This window comes from Thunnus albacares, chromosome 13 (genome assembly GCF_914725855.1).
Source record: "Thunnus albacares chromosome 13, fThuAlb1.1, whole genome shotgun sequence".
NCBI lineage: Eukaryota > Metazoa > Chordata > Actinopteri > Scombriformes > Scombridae > Thunnus > Thunnus albacares.
In genome coordinates this window covers 29,754,296-29,776,183 of record NC_058118.1, presented here as the reverse complement: position 1 = coordinate 29,776,183, position 21,888 = coordinate 29,754,296, and the positions used below count along the sequence as shown (strand labels likewise).

The 21,888-nt window shown below is 39.2% G+C and overlaps 1 protein-coding gene across 3 annotated transcripts in view; it reads right to left on the bottom strand.

The window, feature by feature from the left end:
- Nucleotides 1-17,975, bottom strand: part of LOC122995627 (sulfotransferase 1C2-like) — a 55,931-nt gene extending 37,956 nt beyond the window's left edge. Inside the window, exons 1-5 of one of the 3 annotated variants that reach the window (XM_044370951.1) lie at nt 17,626-17,975; nt 16,575-16,763; nt 15,186-15,314; nt 3,890-3,987; nt 3,563-3,689 (exon numbers count right to left, since the gene is read on the bottom strand). In XM_044370951.1, the coding sequence (XP_044226886.1) occupies nt 3,563-3,689; nt 3,890-3,987; nt 15,186-15,314; nt 16,575-16,761 (541 nt within the window). In that variant the 5' untranslated portion in view covers nt 16,762-16,763; nt 17,626-17,975. The remainder of the gene's footprint in view (nt 1-3,562; nt 3,690-3,889; nt 3,988-15,185; nt 15,315-16,574; nt 16,764-17,625) is intronic. The other 2 variants (XM_044370950.1, XM_044370949.1) reach the window with 2 other exon arrangements.
- Between the last annotated feature and the right edge of the window lie 3,913 nt (nt 17,976-21,888).

Below are 21,888 nucleotides of genomic sequence, written 5' to 3'. Positions count from 1 at the left end.
TAATTATTATGTGTTGTCTGTGTTCCTCACAGATCCTACAGTTGGTGCCTGAATTATTGATTAAGGTTAACAATATTTTGATTTCATAATCCATAATTATCTGTGATAAACAGAGGGGTGCGCTCACGGAGAGAAAGTAGTTAGTATTGTGTGTCAAAAGACTCTCACACTGATCATCTCCAAACGTTTTCTTGGTTCCCAGAAGCTTAGCTGACTTAGCCGCGGCCCGCTGTGCGCAAGGGCGCGAAGGCCCGTTCAACGCTGCTTGCAGCTTTAATTATTATTAGGGCCCGAGCACCGACCGGTGCGAAGCCCTATTGAAACTGAAGGAGTTATTATTATTCCTCCGAAACAAACGCATTTTTGAGGGCCTAAACATGCACGAAAACTCATGAAAATTTGCACAGATGTCAGGACTGGCGAAAATTTCGATATTTTATGGGTCTCGAAATAAAGCGGGACAAAATGGCTCGACAGCGCCACCTAGAAAGTCAAGAAAATTGAGCCCCTCGATACAGATTGTCGTAGGAGAACGAAATTCGGTATGCATATGTATCATGACCAGACGCACCAAAAAGTCTCAAGGACATATAGCCTAACTCTAACAGGAAGTCGGCCATTTTGTATCAAAGTTGAAATTTTGCACCGATTTTGTTATTTCCAGCCCGCATACTTTAACGAACTCCTCCTAGAGATTTGACCCCAGGACTTTCAAATTCGGTCCGTATCATCTACAGGCATAGGAGATTAAAAGTTGTTAAAACAATTCTCATTAGTCTTTCCTAGGGGGCGTGGCTGGGCGGCGAATTTCGATCCTTCGCCATGAAAAATGAAACGGCTATAACTCCGGCATACATGATCCTAAGAGAGCCAAACCTTTTGTGCTTCATAAGAGTCCCGCCCTGAACGGGTCCATGTGACAATACAGGATATGAGTCATAGCGCCACCTCCTGGCAACAGGAAGTTACATGTTTTACGCTCTGACGCCCTGTGGGCAGCACGGTGATCGAATCCAGCTGAAATTTACTGAGAATAGCCTCAAGACCTTGGAGATCTTATATTATGAAGTTGGTGACCCTTCGTTGAAAGGTGTTGCCATGGCGACGCGGCGAATTTCGATGTGACGCCATGAAATTTCAATGCCTTATAACTTGACTCCACGTGGTCTGATCTTTTCCAAATTTCATATGCTTGTTAAGAGTCCCAATCTGAACACATGTTCAGTCTCATATTTAGCGAAAGTCATAGCGCCACCTACTGGCAACAGGAAGTATCATGCGTCGTACTTTGTCTAATTACTCCTAGGAAATTTGGCTGATGCACCTGAAATTAAGTCAGCTAATAAACAAGACCTTGGTGATGCTACATTTGGCAGCTCATGACCCAAAACTGAATGCTGTTACCATGGCGACACATCCTTCGCCATGAAATATGATACTGTTTTTCAGGGAGAAGGGATTGCTCTACAGTCATGAAACTTGACACACATGTCTAGAGTGATGTCAGCTAAAATCCTATGTGGTCGCTTTGAATGGGCGTGGCAAAATGGCTCAACAGCGCCCCCTTTAAAATTTCAAAATTGCAGCCCCGCCTTCCAGATTAACGTAGAAAGATGAAATTCACAGGGCACATGTATAATGTCAAGACGCACAAAAAAGTCTGTTGACGCCTTATTGTAAGTCGAACAGGAAGTCGGCCATCTTGAAAAAAATGGTACATTTTCGCCTTTTCTTGGCCATTTCGCATACCTTGTATTTTAAAGAACTCCTCCTACAGAATCCATCGTAAGGACTTCAAAATCAGTGTGTGTCATCTAGAGTAGTGTATGATCATGATGGTTTGGCCGTGGCGTGGCATTGAGTTTTGATGTTTCGCCATGACAGAGGAAATTGATATAACTTGAGTGTACATGGTTGGATCTGCCTCAAACTTTACACAACAAGTCACTGACAAAAGCCCTTCGACTGAGCGTCACTTCGACATGCGCTGGGGTGCGAGGGCCCGATCATCGCTGCTTGCAGCTTTAATTATTATTATTATTATTATTATTATTATTACAACTCTTTGACGTCAAATAACTTCTACAAACGTGTACCAAAGCTCACAAAAATTGGCGTGCGCGTCAGTTCTGGTGAAATTCGCAGATTTTATGGGTCTCGCAAAAAATGCAGGGAAAAATGGCTCGACAGCGCCACCTAGAAAATTAAGAAAAGCGAGCCCCACGATACAGATCGTCGTAGAACAATGAAATTTGGTGTGCTTATATATCATGACCAGACGCACCAAAAACTCTCTTGGAGCCATACCCTAAATCCAACAGGAAGTCGGCCATTTTGGTTCAAAGTTGCGATTTTCAGGCCAATTTTGCCGTTTTTAGCTAGTACTTTAACGAACTCCTCCTAGGGATTTGACCTCAGCAACTTGAAATTCGGTCAGTATCATCTACAGACCTGGGAGATGAAAAGTTATCAAAACAGTGAGTTTTCGACATTGCTGAGGGGGTGTGGTCGGGCGGCGAATTTCGATCCTTCGCCGTGAAAATTCAAATGGCCATAACTCTGGCATGCATGATCCTAAGAGACCCAAACCTTTTGTGCTTGGAAAGAGTCCCGTCCTGAACACATTCCTGTGTCAATATTGGATCTAAGTCATAGCGCCACCTACTGGCAACAGGAAGTTACATGTTTTACACTTTGACGCTCTGTGGGTCGCACGGTGATGGGATCCACCTCAAATTTACTCAGAATAGCCTAAAGACCTTGGAGATCGTATGTTATGAAGTTGGTGACTTTTTGTCAAAAGGTGTTGCCATGACGACGCAGCGAATTTCGATGTCTCGCCATGAAATTTCAAAGCCTTATAACTTGACTCCACATGGTCTGATCTTTTCCAAATTTCATATGCTTGTTAACATAATTGTCATTGTTACTGTTATATTTCCATGCTCTCACCTCCCCTTTGTGTCTCCACTATCTTATGTTTCCTCTCTCTATCCTTTTAAACCGCCACAGTTTCAAGTAAGGTTGCAGCAGGCGACTAGATCTGACCCCTTGTTTGCATAGTATATCTGTCTGTAGAATCACTGAAGTTGACCAAGTGGTTTGGTTTCCTTTCTTATTGAAACTCCAGTGTTTGTTTTTGTCTGAAATGAATTTCCTGGTTGAAGATGCTACTGTGATGGAGCGTCCCCAACCTTCCCACCCCTCAAGTGATGATGACTTGTATCAAGAGGGGTTTTGGGATAAAAATCCATATGTATTTTTCTGTTCCGCCAAAATGGTTCATAGTAACTGTAGTTTTGCGTATTTCATGTCAGAATCAATATCTGTATCAAATAAACGATAAATGTCATCCATTTAGATTACAGTTTGTCAGCAGAGACAAAATTCAGGTCTGCAAATGTGTTATTTTTCGTACATCAATTGTACACAGCTGCCTGCCAAAATCAACAACCAACCAAATTAAGTATTCGTTTGATGATTTAGCTAAGCTTTGTACTAACAGAAATAACCAGTTTGACTGATGGTAAGATGACACAGGAATGTGTTTTAATCTACTTACATTCCCCTCGCATGAACTTGTGGATGTATCCCTCCCAGGGCCCGGGCTCAGGCTGGGCCAGATTCATACGGTCAAAGTGGTAGTAGCTCACCAGGTTGTCTTTGGCATTGCGTGCCACGTAGATAGCCTTTACACAAAATCATGAGGACATAAAACAAAGACATTCACAACAATACAGAGAACAGGTTGTTTGATGAGGCAGTGGTTGTATGGCTTTGTATTGTTAACTTCTTACTCCATTTACATGCATTGTGTTATCAACCTTTATCCCATTACTGAATTCACGGCAGGATTTTGCTCTCAGTTGAATGTCAGATCAAGTCATACCTTGCACTTGTTTTCCCAAAACCCAGGAGGCACAAGCTGAAAATGAAGATGTGTCTTGATAACTCTTGGGGGATCCATTTTCTTCAGAAGATCAAGACCTAAGATATGAATTCAGGGAAAAGGATGAGTGCATATGAAATACTGCTGTTACACACTATCTCATAGGCCATTTATGTTACATTTATGTTATGAATAAATATCCTGCAGCTGCTTTATGACCTTAAAATTATTTTTGTTCCAACAAGATTAAGGGAGAAGCCAACGTCTTAATAGTGGAATGTCAACAAAGACATGGGGGGTGGAGGGGGCTGGCATTTTATACCTTTATTTTAGGGATATTGGAGAGATGACAGGAACTGGGGGGAGAGAGTTCCTGACTCCCTGTTGAATTTAGGATATGGCTCCAAGAGGCTTTTTGGTGCATCTGGAAATGATGTGCCTATCAAATTTTACTCATCTACATGAATTTTAAAGGCTTCAAATTTGAAATTTTCTAGGGGGTGCTATCAGGCCATTTTGCCACAACCATGTCCACAACGCATAAAATAATACATTTTTTTTACCACTTCTGATGCATGTGCAAAGTTTTGCAAGTTTTCAAGCAAGTTTAGCCCCTCAGAAATGCGTTTCTTTTGGAAGAAGAAGAATAATTCTGCCAAATACAATAGGGCCTTTGCACCTTTTGGTGCTTTGCCCTAATAATTAAAGCTGCAAGACGCAATGGTAAGGCCCTCGCACCTTTGTGCACGTCAGGGTGCTCCTCAGTCGAAGTGCTATTACTTCAGAGCAACATGATTTAGCAATACATTTACCAGAGGGAAACGGACTCGGTTATATACATTTTCCTAAATACTGGACATTGTATGTAGGAGATAACTGTCAATCCCTTTGTCCACTATGTGTTGCTAGAAAACTCACGTTAAATGTACATTATTAGGCCTTTTCCATACACATATTCTGGCTTGGCTTGACTCTGTGCGTCAGCCCAGGATGATTGGGATTTGCATCTTCATTACAAAAGGACTACCCTCTTGAAGGTGTGTCTTTTAACTGATGATGTGCTTATCTTGAGTCAAAAAGCAGTGCGTACATTATGGCTATGACAAGTGGTCAAAGTTGTGGATATAAAATGGTGGATAAACAAATTTAATTTCCCATAAATTCTTCAGCCCTTGTTATTTTGTTATTTAAAAGCTTTTAATGCGCAGCAGCAGCATGAGGAAATGTTTTCATGTGCAGTAACTTAATACGGCTCAGATACAACTGAAAGCAATCAGGAAACAGTAAAACAAAGGAGATTTCTGAAAGAGCAAACAGTGACACGGGAGAGAAACTCATCTTCAAACCACAGAGATTCAGTCAGAAGCTACAAAAGTACAGAGAGCTGAACGCACAGAGGCTTTTAGAAACGTCTTTCTCTCTGGTCTCATTCATAGACATGTTGAGTGTCACAACACAGCTTGTTTGAGGGGGAGAAGCGGGAAGAACAGGGGTCATCATGGGTTTGCCTGAAGTGAAACTTGGTAGATAAGTTTTCCATGAGAATCTGCACAACATACTGAATTATGGCACCAATAGCCCCACCTTCTGGTCATAAATAAAACACCACCATACAACTTATTAACTGCCAAATCTGTTAAATGTAACGTGCCATGGTAATCAAATTGTATTTGTACAGATGGGGATCCTGAATGAGTCTTTCGTATTTTCAGCAATGATTTGCGATTTATTTCAATATTCAGCATTCACACGCATTTTCCACAGGAAATGCATTTCTAGTAACATGTACTGCACTGAAAAGCCCACTGAGATACTCTGGTGCATACTAACTTCCACACCAGCTGCTCAAGCTGTAAAGATTGATAATTACACATTGAGGTGGACGGGCAGTCCATGCCTTTACTTGAAGAGTTTACCAACTTTTATGTAAACACTGTCACGGCTCTTGTCAATCAGATGTAATTGTCTTTTTAATATCATTTGTTATCCAAATCTTTATTCGGGCCCGAGCGCTGACCAGCACGAAGCCCTCTTGTATCCAAAGGAATTATTATTATTATTATTATTATTATTATTATTATTATTATTATTATTAGTATTATTATTAGGGCCAGAGCGCTGACCAGCGCGGAGCCCTCTTATATCCAAAGGAATTATTATTATTATTAGGGCCCGAGCGCTGACCAGTGTGAAGCCCTCTTGTATCCAAAGGAATTATTATTATTATTAGGGCCTGAGCGCTGACCAGCGCGAAGCCCTCTTGTTTCCAAAGGAATTATTATTATTAGGGCCTGAGCCCAAAGGGCGAAGACCCTATTGTTTTTCGTGTGTTTGTTTCTTTATTATTAGGGCCTGAGCCCAAAGGGCGAAGACCGTATTGTTTTTCGTGTGTTTGTTTCTTTCTTATTATTATTAGGGCCTGAGCCCAATGGGCGAAGACCCTATTGTTTTTCGTGTGTTTTTTTGTTAGGGCCTGAGCCCAAAGGGCGAAGACCCTATTGTTTTTCGTGTGTTTTTTAGAGCCTGAGCCCAAAGGGGAAGACCCTATTGTTTTTCGTGTGTTTGTTTCTTTATTATTCTTTATTAATACGCCACTTTAACTCTAAATTTGACCCCCTAAACATGCTCGAAAACTCACCAAATTTGGCACGCACATCAGGTTTGGTAGAAAAATTTGATAAAATGTAAAAATTAACCCCCGAAGTGCCCCAAAGTGTTAAACTCTGTGTGTGTGTGTGTATGTAAATCACAATTTTTGTTGTTTTTAGGGGTGCTTGATTATGGCAAAAATCGTAATCACTATATAGTCAATATCTTGTTCAATATTGAGGTCACGGTTATTTAACAAGATTCGGAGCACAGCATTAAAATTGTAACGGACCTGCTGAGGGGGTGGAGCAGCAGGTTCGTTATGTAGTTTATTAGACAGACAGGAATAATGTGTAGGATTTAATCATTGGTTCACAGCCCGAAGCGGAGGGTGGCAGTAATGCACCTAATATTCTGGTTGCCAACCATTGTTATAAACCAGAAAAGGGGAGGGTAAAATATTTTCCCGCACAGAGTGGTACATCCTGTCAGCCGAGGGATTTCCTATCTGTGCAGCTGAACACAGCAGTTCTCTACGTACTGTTTTACCGTGATGGTCACGGTGTTTTTTCCGTAGGGTTCACTTACTCAGCTGGCCGACAGACCCGCTGGTTTTCTCCACCTTAACCTAAATAACATATCGGTTGGATCTAAACAGAGAACCAGGGTTAGCTAAGAGGCTAGCAGAGGCTAACTGGTTGTGCTTCTTTCGCTCATGCTGCAGTTAACGCTGCGCTGCCCTTACAAGTGTCGCCACTTCCTGTATCCGTCGTTTTAACTTTCAATCCCTCTAGAATTCATATACTTTTATGGTTGCAATTAGTAGTCGCACAGTGTACAAGTATTTCTTTCCACTTCGCACACATCTATTTTTAGCCAAGGACAAAGTTGGACATTAAGACGGACTACACACACACCCTGCTCGCTTTGTGAAGCAACCAAGTAAGAGGCATAAGTCTAGGCAGGGGCAGAGTAGTTGTGTGTTCTTTTCAGCATCAGTTGCTGTTGTTTAGATTTTAAGCTTTATTGCTATTGTTCTTGTTGTGTGAGTTGACGGACCGCCAAGTCCATTTTTCTCTGCTTTACTCTGAGGAGTATTTTAAGTTTGCTGCCTGTTAGTTGTGTTCACCACGCTAGACTATTTTGTGTTTGTCCCGCTCGGGACTACTGCTGTGTTTCTGCCGCCGTGAGTGAGAAAGTAACTGCTTTGTCGATCTGAAACCAGACAACGTATGTTACAGACTGCCGTCCGTACGTGCGCTCTCTGTGGACAAACGAGCCGCTTCTCTCCTTCTCACGATCGCTTTCCCTCCTTCCTCTCTTGCTACTAACACACACACTCACACGCGCGCACAGATACACGCACCGACATCTTTTTGCACATCTGATGGTCAGACAACATCGGACAAAGCTTTGCGTTGTCTTTCGTTATCCGCCATCAGACACGTGTGTTTTTCACGGAATTGGGTGAGGGCAAGACGCCGACCACCAGTCACCTTGTTTTTGTCTAGCCAAGACACCGCCGTACTTCTGCCATCGAGTCACGCGTGACGTGACTTACTCCCACAGTCACGTCCGCGTCGCAGACCGTCGACGTCATCACGTCAGGCCCCGTCGCCATCTCTCTCTCACACACACACACACACACACACACATATATACATACATACATACACACATTCCCCTGCAAGTGTCCAACTCTGTGCAACGCTGTTTGTGTTTTGTTTGGTAGAATTAGATTTTAGAATAGCTGTTTATTGAATGAAGTATTTGTTAACTTTGTTAATTTTGCTAAGTTTAATAAACAATGTTATATCTTTAAAGAGAAGTTCTTTTGTCATTATTGTGTGTAACATACTGTGAAAAGTGGCTGATTGAAGGAGTCAGAGCTTGAATTCAACCCTTCTTTGTTTACCCTTGAATGTTGATATCTCTCAGATATTAACATTCTAGGTGAACTCCCATTTATGAGATTACCTTGTTCGGTTATTGGTCCTGGTTTCCGGGTGGTGCTCCGTGTTTGTTAGTTCATATTAATAATTCTATTAATTATTATAATTAGTTAATTATCTTAGATAATTGATAATTATGGCAAATAATCAACTGTGTTCCTCACAGATCCTACAGTTGGTGCCTGAATTATTGATTAAGGTTAACAATATTTTGATTTCATAATCCATAATTATCTGTGATAAACAGAGGGGTGCGCTCATGGAGAGAAAGTGGTTAGTATTGTGTGTCAAAAGACTCTCACACTGATCATCTCCAAACGTTTTCTTGGTTCCCAGAAGCTTAGCTGACTGCGCCGCGGCCCGATGTGCGCAAGGGCGCGAAGGCCCGTTCAACGCTGCTTGCAGCTTTAATTAGGGCCCGAGCACTGACCAGCGCGAAGCCCTCTTGTTTCCAAAGGAATTATTATTAGGGCCTGAGCCCAAAGGGCGAAGACCCTATTGTTTTTCGTGTGTTTGTTTCTTTATTATTATTCTTTATTAATACGCCACTTTAACTCTAAATTTGACCCCCTAAACATGCTCAAAAACTGAACTAAAATGTAAAAATTAACCCCCGAGGTGCCAAAATGTGCTCGAGAGCGCCACCTATGTATCTAAAACGGCCGCCACGGCCCGCAGGAATGTTGTAGAAAGATCGAACCAAAACTCAATTATTCGTCTCATCAAGACCTACAAACCATACGCTGACACCCCTGACCTAAATCCAACAGGAAGTCTGCAATCAGCTTTTCAAAATAAGACTTTGCCCCAATTTTGGCCCCCGAACAAACGCTATCTCCTCCAAGGGCGTTAATGGTATCGGCTTCAAACTTTAATAGATGATTTATGACACTATGCTGAAAAAAAGGTGTTAAAAACTTTGTAATAACTCGAACGGTTTGGATTTAATAAGCCCTGAAAGTTGCAGTCACACATCACCCTTACAATGTAAACCAATGGGGAGGTAATCTATGGGCATGAACTTTGTGTCAAACAGAGGCTTCTGACGTCTAAACTATAAGTCTGACCACTTTCAAACCTGTATCAATGTATTCGCAACGAAATTTCCTACTAAAATATGATTTTTAATGTTAGATTTGGCCAAAGTCATGGGATTTATTAGGATATTTCACAAGAAGCGTTCTCTAAAATCCTCCTCTCCAACTGCTCCTGGTGATGTCACTCCCTCAGTGCTGTGAAACATTCCGCAATACACACTCATTATAAAATCACAGGAGGAGCAAGAAAAGACTTTAAAACTCACACTCTAATATCTCAAAAACAATAAAAGATAGAAAACACATGTAAATTTAAGATTTGTAGGTCAAAGTCTCGTGACTCATTTAAAGTTCAAATGAAGTTTGTATCTAAAATTATGTGGAAGCAGTAAATGTTCAAAAAGGTGTGGGTTCGCTCACACTCTCCATTCAAATATATGAGTATTTTTCTGTGTCCAGCTGCAGTTACTTATTGTCTCTACACACCTGACAGTACACATGTCAATCAAACTTTCAAAATAAAAGCACACCACACTTGTAAGAAATATCCCTCATTTTTAAAAAGCGTGATCTGATCCCAACGGGCCGGAGTGCGAGGTCCCGACCAACGCTGCTTGCAGCTTTAATTAGTTAATTATCTTTGATAATTGATAATTATTGCAAATAATCAACTGTGTTCCTCAAAGATTCTACAGTTGGTGCCCGAATTATTGATTAAGGTTAACAATATTTTGATTTCATAACTCATAATTATCTGTGATAAACAGAGGGGTGGGCTCACAGAGAGAAACTGGTTAGTATTGTGTGTCAAAAGACTCTCACACTGATCATCTCCAAACGTTTTCTTAGTTCCCAGAGGCTTAGGTGACTGCGCCGCGGCCCAATGTGCCCAAGGGCGCGAAGGCCCGTTCATCGCTGCTTGCAGCTTTAATTATTATTATTCTTCCATACATTTTTTGCGAGCTTTCAACTCCTCCATACTTTGAGCGACAGAAACCATTTAAATATCAAAATGTTCAGCTTTTTAAGGACGTTCAGGCTATTACTTTTCAGCTTTCTATCTTAATCCAGTAATGTTATATAATTTTTTTTATTATTAAAATTTATAATGGAAAGTATATGGGAGGAATGTTTGAAAGCTGATATCTCAAAAACTAAAAGTTCTAAACTGCTCATATTTGAGGTACAGGTGTCCCATCTGGAAAGGCTTAACATATTAAAAGATGGTATCAATAGCGCCATCATGTGGTCAGTAATTTAATGTTTTGCGTTTTGGCTAATAACTCATGAACGATAAGACCTATCAAAAAAATATTTGGTGAGCATGTTCCTTTGATGATGCTGAGTAGACTGATGTAGGCCACGCCCATTTGCTCCTATATATCTTTTTCCGTCTTTTCAATTTTGTTTTTTTTAATAAACATATGTTTTGCTTCTGTTGGCACATATTTCATCCAATCTTCACCAAACTTTGTACATACCATGTTTAGAGGACCCTGAATCAAATGTATTCATTTGTTTTCAGACATCACTTATGGTTTGTCTGTTATTGGTTAGCAAACTTTTGAAGGCGTGGCCTAATGCACTTAATGGTCAATAACTCCTCAATACTGAATTGGATTGCGACCAATTTTGGGAATGTTGTACACAACGTGACCTTACAGAGGAGTGTAACATTTCATCAAATTCTACCCAAAGGGGGCGCTAAAGTAACTTTTTAACATGATATTTCTGCAATTCTGTTGTCTTTAATGAAGTGAAACTTGGCAGATAAGTTTTCCATGAGAATCTGCACGACATACTGAATTATGGCACCAATAGCCCCACCTTGTGGCCATAAATAAAACACCACCATACAACTTATTAACTGCCAAATCTGTTAAATGTAACATGCCATGGTAATCAAATTGTATTCGTACAGATGGGGATCCTGAATGAGTCTTTAGTGTTTTCAGCAATGATTTGCGATTTATTTCAGTATTCAGCACCACAGGAAATGCATTTCTAGGTTTTTTTAATATCAAAATTTATTATGGAAAGTCTATGGGAGGAATGTTTGAAAGCTAATATCTCAAAAACTAAAAGTGCTAAACTGCTCATATTTAAGGTACAGGTGTCCCATCTGGAAAGGCTTAACATATTAAAATATGGTATTAATAGCCCCATCATGTGGTCAGTAATTTAATGTTTTGCATTTTGGCTAATAACTCATGAACGATAAGACCTATCAAAAACATATTTGGTGAGCATGTTCCTTGGATGATGCTGAGTAGACTGATATAGGCCACGCCCATTTACGCCTATGAATTTTTTCCGCAATTTTGTTTTTTTTAATAAACATATGTTTTGCTTCTGTTGGCACATATTTCATCCAATCTTCACCAAACTTGGTACATACCATGTTTAGAAGACCCTGAACACAATTTATTCATTTGTTTTCAGATATCACTTATGCTTTGTCTGTTATTGGTTAGCAAACTTTTGAAGGTGTGGCCTAATGCACTGAATGGTCAATAACTCCTCAATAAAGAGTCGGATTGTGACCAAATTTGGGAAATTTGTACACAAGGTGACTTGTCAGAAGTGTGTAACATTTCATAAAATTTTGCCCAAAGGGGGCACTTAATTCACCTTATAACTTGATATTTCAGCAATTCTGTTGTCTTATATGAAATGAAACTTGGTACACAGGTTTTCCATGAGAATCTGCACGACATACTGAATCATGGCACCAATAGCCCCACCTTGTGGTCATAAATAAAACTCCACCATACTACTTATTAACTGCCAAATCTGTTAAATGTAACATGCCATGGTAATCAAATAGCATTCGTACAGATGGGGATCCTGAATGAGTCTTTAGTATTTTCAGCAATGATTTGCGATTTATTTCAGTATTCAGCATTCACACGCATTTTCCACAGGAAATGTTTTTCTAGGTATTTTCCTTATTCTTCCATACATTTTTTGAAAGCTTTCAACTCCTCTATACTTTGAGCGACAGAAACCATTCAAATATCAAAATGTTCAGCTCTTTAAGGACAGCTATGCTATTAATTTCCAGCTTTCTATCATAAATCATTGATTTTATATACATTTTTTTAATATTAAAATTTATAATGGAAAGTCTATGGGAGGAATGTTTGAAAGCTAATATCTCAAAAACTAAAAGTGCTAGACTATTCATATTTGAGATACAGATGACCCATCTGAAAATGCTTAAGATATTAAAAGATGGTATCTATAGCACCACCATGTGGTCAGTTATTAAATGTTTTGCGTTTTGGCTAATAACTCATGAACGGTAAGTCCTATCAAAAAAATATTTGGTCAGGAAGTTCCTTGGATGATGCTGATTAGATTGATATAGGCCACGCCCATTTGTGCCAATAAAATTTTTCGCCATTTTGTTTTTTTAAATAAACATATGTTTTGCTTCTGTTGGCACATATATCATCCAATCTTCACCAAACTTGGTACATACCATGTTTAGAGGACCCCGAACACAACTTATTCATTTGTTTTCAGATATCACTTATGGTTTGTCTGTTATTGGTTAGCAAACTTTTGAAGGTGTGGCCTAATGCACTGAATGGTCAATAACTCCTCAATAGAGAGTCGGATTGTGACCAAATTTGGGAAATGTGTGCACAAGCTGACTTGTCAGAAGTGTGTAACATTTCATAAAATTTTGCCCAAAGGGGGCGCTTAATTCACCTTATAACTTGATATTTCAGCAATTTTGTTGTCTTTAATGAAATGAAACTTGGTACACAGGTTTTCCATGAGAATCTGCACAACACACTGAATCATGGCACCAATAGCCCCACCTTGTGGTCATAAATAAAACTCCACCATACTACTTATTAACCACCAAATCTCTTAAATGTAACATGCCATGGTAATCAAATAGTATTCGTACAGACAGGGATCCTGAACAAGTGTTTAGTGTTTTCAGCAATGCTTTGCAATTTATTTTCAGTATTCAGCATTCAGTATTCAGCATTCACACGCATTTTCCGCAGGAAATGCATTTCTAGTTATAATTGTGATTATTTGTAAGAAGGAGTTACATTTTGCTTAAGAAATTAGCTGTTTGTTTTGGTGATAACTCTTATTCCCTCCATGCTGTTTGCTGGTTACATTGGCTGAACTATGTTAATGTCTTATTTTCTAACTTTTGCAGTACTATAGGAGAGGACATAGTAAGTTAAGTTGGTAGTGTTTTTTTCATGACAAGAGAAAGGGGCTCAGAGTGCTTAGGAGGTTTAAGCGTCATTGTTGGCTACTAAATATGAAAAAGGTCAGCCTTTGCTTTTTATTTTCTCCAATACTACCTACCTTTGGTGTGAATATAATAAAATATGGTTATTTATGGTGGAGGGAATATTATGCATTTTCCCCCAGTCACTCAGTGAAGCTCAAAAAAGAACATTTGTAACTCCAGGGTAGGGATGTGCAGAGATCCCAGTATTTGTATTTGTATCTGGATTTGTTGAGGCAGCAAAATTATTTGTATTTGTATTTGTATTTGAATAAAAATGGAAAGAGGTTTAAAAATCCTGTTTTTGTTTTTATGACACTTTTAATTTTAGAAAAATAAAGTGTTACAATAGGTGTTCATGAATAAACTACCTTACAAAGGAGATCCCCACATCGGGTCTTGAACTGGAGTCTCCCAGATCATAGACGACTGTGATGATTACTGAGCTAAAACTTTACTCATCGCCTTATGCAGACAGACCTCTTCCTATTTATACACCCATAACAGAGAGACAGCATACCATGTAATGTGTAGGGAGGAATTTCAAAGGCAATTACTGCTTTGCATTTTTCATTTATTGCCTATTTTTTACAACCTAACTTTGTGGAAAGGAGAAGGGGAACAACAGGTTATGGAGAGTCCCTTGGGAGCACTTAAAGCTCAGCTTTATCTCTGGGGAATACCCCCAACAAATAATTTTTTTAAATATTTGTATGAAACAAATATTCATATAAAACCCACTATTTGTGCTTTGCCGAATAATTTATTTGTATTCGGGCACACTCCTACTCCAGGGACGGTCAAGATAAAAAACAAAACAAAAAACAAGTCACACCCCAGTCTCTCTCTGGTAAATAATGAACAGTCCCTTAGAGATGCTGGTAGGAGGATTTTATTACCTTTGGACAGAGCCAAGCTAGCCGTTTAAGCTAACCACCCGCTGGCTGTAGCTCCATATTTACTTTATAGATATCCTCATATAACTTTTGGCAAGACAGCAAACAAGCATATATTTGCTTTGTGAATCATTGCGTCTTTTTTGTTAGCTGCATCATTCTACACACAGCTATGCTTGCCTTACAATCATTAAAACAAACTAACAGCTTACCCCAGGGGGGCTCCGTAGTTTTGGCACTTTTTTGCTGAGTAAAATGTTTATGGGTCAATAGCTTGTTTACCCTGATTAAGGTGGAAGAAATGAGCAGTTATGAAAACATTCATCCCAGAATTGGATTTGTGAGTTCTGAAATGGCACAGTCAGATCTGCATTTGGTTTGAGAGACATAAAATAATATCTTGAGTTTCAGCACAAACTAGAGGACACACAGTGCACTTGAAGTGAATACTGTAGACAGATGGTGATGAGGAAAATACAAGGTGACGTAGAAGCAGCTCAAATTAAATTAAGCCTAAAACATTATTTAATATAATAATCACAAAAAGGAGATACACACCTGAGGGGATGGGTGGTGGGGAGCAGATTTCTAGGAAAGGACTGCGTACTGGTGTGGGGGCTCGTCTGCAGACTTCTGCATCTCCGTTGTGAAAGAGCAGATCAACTATCTCCTGCATCCACGTTGTCCCTTATGTCCCAAAAACACAAATTAACCCTGAGCTATAGGATACTTTCTGCGTATTGAATCTTAAATCTCATCTTACACCCACAACAAAATAACCAACACATCAAATCTAGTTCTACAATTACACCTTTTCCAGTCTTTGACAATTCTACAAAAATTAGAAATTTCCTGACCACAAAGAAATATATTCCTTATGGCCTTGTAGTGGCAAAGAAAATGCTTCTACAACACTGAAAAACACCAAAACCAAATTGGCTAAATGACATGTTGAATGCCCTCCACGTTGAAGGAAAGGGAAATGTGGTTCCCTTCATTGCTTTTCAATTATAAATGTCAGTCTTCACTACATGAAGGGTTTTACTGATTTTATTTTCTGTAAAACTGAATAGATTAGATTAGATTAGACAGCTTTATTAATCCCCAAAGGGAAAACTCATTTGCCACCAAATCAACTCATGCAGACAACAAACAATATAGACAATGCATTCACAGAGTACAACAAATAAATAACACCATAAAAAGCTATTTGGGAAATGATTACCAGCTGAAGCAAACAATATAGACATTGCATTCACAGTACACAACAAGTAAATAACCTTGTAAAGTCATTTAGACATGATTGACAGCTAAAAAGTGCTATGGATCTAAACTATATCTAAAGGCATTCATTAAAAAATCTGAATGCTGCTAGAACAAAAGACCTTCTGAGTCATTCAGTAGAACACTGACACCAGCTGACAAATGATTTAACCTTTAACCTTTTGTAGGCCAGGTCATTGCCTTGTTTAAGTAAACCCGCTAGGGCAGTGTCATCTGAAAATGTCTGTATTTGACAAGACACCTGACTATGCCTATAGTCAGTGGTATAGAGTGTGAATAAAAAAAGGGGATGAAACTGGGCCCTGTGGGACTCCTGTTTTTGTTAAAATAATGTCAGTTTGTTATCAAGCCTGACAAACTGAGGTTGAGACAAGAGATAATCTAAGACCAAAGCAATAGTTGTATTGTGCCATTTAAAATTAATTAATTTGTTAGCTATGGTTGAGTTGATTAAAAGCACTAGAAAAATCAAAAAACAATCCTAACAGAGCTGGCAGTTGTTTCAAGGTGACTGTAAATGCTGTGAAGCATAGAAGAATTGCATCATCTACTCCCACACCCTTCCTGTAATTCAAATATATAAAGAAATGTCCTGTCCAAAATTTACTTAGAGATTTACTGTCAATGACCCAAGCTGCATGTGTCAACCAGCTGTCTTAGTACCTGATTTAGGGTAGGTGGCAATGAGGAGGTCTGAGGGGTCAGGACGGAAAGCCCAGATAGAGTCCCAGTTGTTGGCAATGTGGCTCATGAGAGGAATCTCTCTGACTGGGATGAGAGGGAAGCGAGTGATGGAGTCACTGGCCTTCTGAATCGCTTCACTGTAGGTCAACTCTCCTTCCTCTGACATGACTGACAATGACAAAGGTTTGTGGAGAGAGGAAAGGAGAGATATTGGACGTCAGTAGCTGTGCAGGATGTGGTGCACGATTAAGGAATCAAATCATCAGCCTTTATGCTTCAACCTTCCAACCGTTTCTCATCGTAACATTTCTTCAATCGTTATGAGCCCTGACTCAGCAGAAGTTGGCCACCCTCTGTCTTATATGTATCAGTGAAACACATTTACATGGTAAATACCAATGTGTCATTCCCATGTCTGTCAAAACATGTGGGATGACCATGGTCTTTCTCTCTCTCACAGACACACACACACACACACAAATGAAAGAAAAGTCCAAATTATTATTCAATTTTTATCTTTTTCTGCAGGAGCTCCAGGCCTGTTTATCCAGACTATCCAGACGATACAGACTATAGAGGTTCAACTTTGACGGTTAATTTTTCTATCAGACTGCATTTAATTTTATAAAATCAAAATGCAAAGAAATTTTGAGGCGACACAGGGTCATGCTACATCAATCCAATTGTACCAACAAAGAAATCCTGCCGTTTCATCCAGAGATTTTATCCTAAAATGAGCTGTCTACCTACTGAAAAACTCTGACAATCTACACAGAAAAAATATTCTGATAACATTAGGAGGTTATTCTCAAGAGCTTATAGTCAAAATAACATATAGCAGAACAAATTGAAGCACCTTTAGTTTTAACTTCTGAGCAAAAAAAATAATCTAACACCTGTTTTGGATATAAATGCATTATTTCTTAAGGGACCCTGTGATATTATAGGGAGATTATTATCTTGAAGTATGAGTATGATATCTCATATATATGTATCTACAAAGAATCTACAAATATTTTCAGTACATTACCTGTGTGTAGAAATGCTCCCTGCAAGTCAAAAGCGATGAAGTAAAAATGAAAACTGTTTTCAAGGAGATCCTCATGTAATGTGTTTTGCCTTCATAAAACATCTTTCCTCTTCATAAAGACAAACTGTACTCCTCCTCTTTCCCTTATCACTTGCTCTCCTCCTCCTCTCCTCCTCCTCTTTGTCCTTGTCTTTGTCTCATGCCATTCTTCACTAATTATGGAATTTGCCCTTGCCGTCTGTTATGATAAGGGACGGAGACAAGAAGATTCCAGAACGTTGAGAAAGACATGGTCACAGGAGAGGAAACCTCCCTTCTTTCTCCCTCTGTCCTCCCTTTCAAAGTGAATTTGATGATCATTTCAGGCTGCAACATGTCAGCTGACTTTTGATTTTAGGGAGATCAGAATCCTTTGAACTTCTTCAACATTATCTTAAAATATTGTCTGATTTTTTATTCCCTCAAAATAGTAGCATTTCTGAATGTGACATATAACACATAGGGTTTTTATGAAATGTGACAGAAGGGTGCCTCTCACTGCTGCGTTTAAACTTAACAGCTGTGCTGAAAGGCTCAAGGGAGCATACTACTTACTTGATACTTTGTGAGTTTCATTTAAGCCCCCTGAATTGCCAACAAAATGTTGGTAAGATGAACTTTGTACAGTGTAAAGCCGCAAGTCAACTGAAAGTAAATTAGTAGTTAATGTGTCCCTCTCTGACTGCATAAAACACACACACACACACACACTTAATATGAGGAGTAAAGAGGTGACCATGAAAGTGAAGAAGATAATGAGGCTCAAAAAATATTGTATGGTTATGAAGAAACCCTTTATGATTGCACAGCAAGTAAAGAATATTCTCCAGGATGTAGGTGTACATGTTTCTTTGTCAATGATCAAGAGAAGACTTCTGGACCATAACCTCAGATGATTCACCACATGATGCACACTCCTGGTAAGCCTCAGAAACAGAAAGGCCAGGTTTGCAGATCACAACAGCATACAAAAAGCGGAAGAGTTCTGGAAAACAGTTCAGTAGACTGATGAAACAATATCAACAAATTAAAGAAAAGTATGGAGAAGAAAGAAAACAGCTCATGATCCAAAGCACCCCACCTCATTTGTCAAATATGGTGGGGGTTATGTGATGGTTTGGGCATGTATGGCTGCCAGCTGAACTGGCACACCGGCATTTATTGATGATTTCAGTGTTGACAGAAACAAGATGAGAGATGATTACAGAGGTATAAAGGAGCATTCTGTGTGCATGCTTCATGTGCATCAAAACTCACTGGACGACATTTCATCATTCAGAAGAACAATGATATGGCCAAAGCAACCAAAGAGCTTTTCAGGATGAAGAAGTGGAATATCCTCGACTGGCTGAGTCAATTACCTGATTAAGCTACCTTGCTGAATACCAGACTAAAGGCAGAGAGACCCCACGACAAGTGAAGAAGAAAATACACATTTGGGTAGAGACTTGATAATCAAGTAATGTCTGAGAACAACCCCTTGATCAACAAGATGCCAACTGTTTGTATTTCCTGCCTTTGACCCCTGCTGATTTGACCTTTTTGATCCTGTCTGAATGCAGCACCCCCTCATGTTCCTGCCCCTTGATTTCATCTGTCTGGGAGCCCCTTCCTTTCCCCCCACCCCCACCCCCTTACTGTGTTGACCCTTGATCTTGACTGTCACACTGTAAGGTCTGAATGCAAATGCCCTCCCTTCCTACCTTTTGTTTACCATTTGTTGATCACTGCCTTGATCTTACAGTATGAAGTGTTTCCATTTCTTTTGCTCTGGGTCAGTCTACTGTATCAGACCAGCTCTGTGTCAGTAAACTCACTGCATTTCCGGAATACTATTAAATCACTTCCACCACAGCAAACTTTGGACAAGGACTGGGAGAGTATCGCCAGGTAAGATATAAAGTGTCTGCTGATGTCTATGTGTCAAAGACTTCAGGCAGTCATTGACTGCAAAGGATTTTACACAAAATATGGAATATGATGCTTTTGTTTAAATTACTTTTGGACCCCTAAACTTTGGGCACTATTTGTTAAAAGGGCTATATCTCACACACAGTTCTTTCTATATTGATGTAAACTTACTCAAATTAAAGCTGAGACTTGCCACCTTAATGTAGTATCCATTTTATTTAGAATTGAATGTGTCAAAGAACACAAAAGTTGTAACTGTGCAAATACTTTAGGTTTGGACTGTATATGCCTTTTTGCCCACCACAATTTAACATCAGCTGTTCTGATGAGTTGGGACAATCAAATTCTCTTTCCTTCTAACCATGCCTACACACACATACACCCACACACTTATCCTCCCCCTTTTGTTTTCCACTCTGGTGTGACTTCAGATAAGGACTTTGTAACACGTATGCCATAAATTAAGGGAGGGCTTTGATTGAGTTTCTGTGTTCCTTAAAGCCAAAAGTGTTTATTAAGTATATAACCATCTTGTAACCTATATATTATTAGTCACAAAGTGATACCGATCAAAATGGTCTAAATCTTCTTCTGAACCTTGCAATACAAAAAAGCCAAACATTTAAATAGTCAATAGATACATTTCTTGGAAGCATTAGCGAATTATATGCACCATTTGGAATAAATAGTATGTTGGATGCTAAACTTGGAAACATTAGTGATTAGACCTTACAATATAAAGTAATTAAGTAATGATAACATAATGTATTGTATGCTGTGCAATCACTGACTATATAAATATGGACAATACATCTCCACCAAAGAGTATTGAAGTACAAGAGACGGAACTTTGGTGCTGTTTTGACAACCGCTGCTACGTGTTGCTGTTGTAGTGCTGTCACCATTTTGGTGAGTTCACCATACTAGAATTACCACTGAAGAACCATGGCTCTCAATACCCGATTATACAACACATAGTTCTGACCAAGTAATCTGATTGGTCAACTAGACATTTAAAACGTGCTCAAATCAGCATGACAGCACACCTAGCTGTGCTCAAATGAAAAAGCCTCATCACTAAATTTATTACTCCACCATTCATTAGAACTACAGACTGTGACGTCGCGCTAACAGTCACTTCTGGGTAGATTACTGGTGGTTGATTTGAATTGTGAAGATATGTGAACTTGGCAAACTTGTTTTTTTCTGTTGTCATTTTCAGCCATAACTGTAACGTTTGAAGATATCTAGTTAAACACGGTGGTCCGACCTATCTGACGTTTCTGTTGGGTTAACTTTATGTACTGTGTTGCTTTGCTAGTGACTTTTGTTTGTTTTGTTTTGTGCGGGATCTGCGGTAAAAACCTGGAGCAGAGTTTTGAGTTGTCTTTCTTTTATGTTTGTGAAACTGGATTGAACTGAACTGATTAGGGGTTGTGGGGAAAACAAAACAGACCCTTTACTGAGTGGATTGCACCCTGAGACAGTGGGACGAGTTACACACACACACAGTCACACACACAAAACCCGAACCCTTCTTCACTCCGTTACCTGGCACCCCCATACACAGCAAAACTTTTAGAGCACACTGCCTCACAATATGAATAAATTTTGTTTATATCTTTTGTTTTGTTGATAAATGTGGTATAATTGCAATATTACACTTGAGGGTGTTTTATCGTCATTGTTAGCACGACAGTATTGTGGTCAGGTACGAGGCGCTTGCGCTGAGTTCCGTAAGCATCACTGGAGTGCAAGTCCTCTCATGTAATACTGCTTAATTTGATACCATGGCAAAACCAAAAATTCTATTCAGGACACACTCCTTTATTTAAAAACTTCTTATAAACATTAACCATGGAACAGAATCCGTGTTTCATTATTTAAGCACACATGCTGCATTAGAATAATATTAAATATTGGCCTGTAACCTTCAAGTAGAAAGCAAAGCAGCTCAAAAAATAGTTATTTCAAATCAGAGGAACTGTATGACATGTCATGTTGTCACAGCAAATACAGCTGTGTGATTCTTTGCTCTCATTTTGGTTTGCAAACTTGTAGGTATCACTGAAACTTTAAGTGTTTCAGCATTTAAACAAATACACTGGTTATATTAGAATAATAACACTGAGTTATAGAGGCGTTGATACTACTGATAACTAAAAACACTGGTATTAGTATCATTTCAAAACGCTGGTATTGATTTGGTATCCATGTGTCTATGTTATCTATGTATTGATTCTTGTGACATCTCTAATTTTATCCACTTTGCAATGCGGTTATCAAGTTGTTTAGAAGAATGGTTCCCAAACT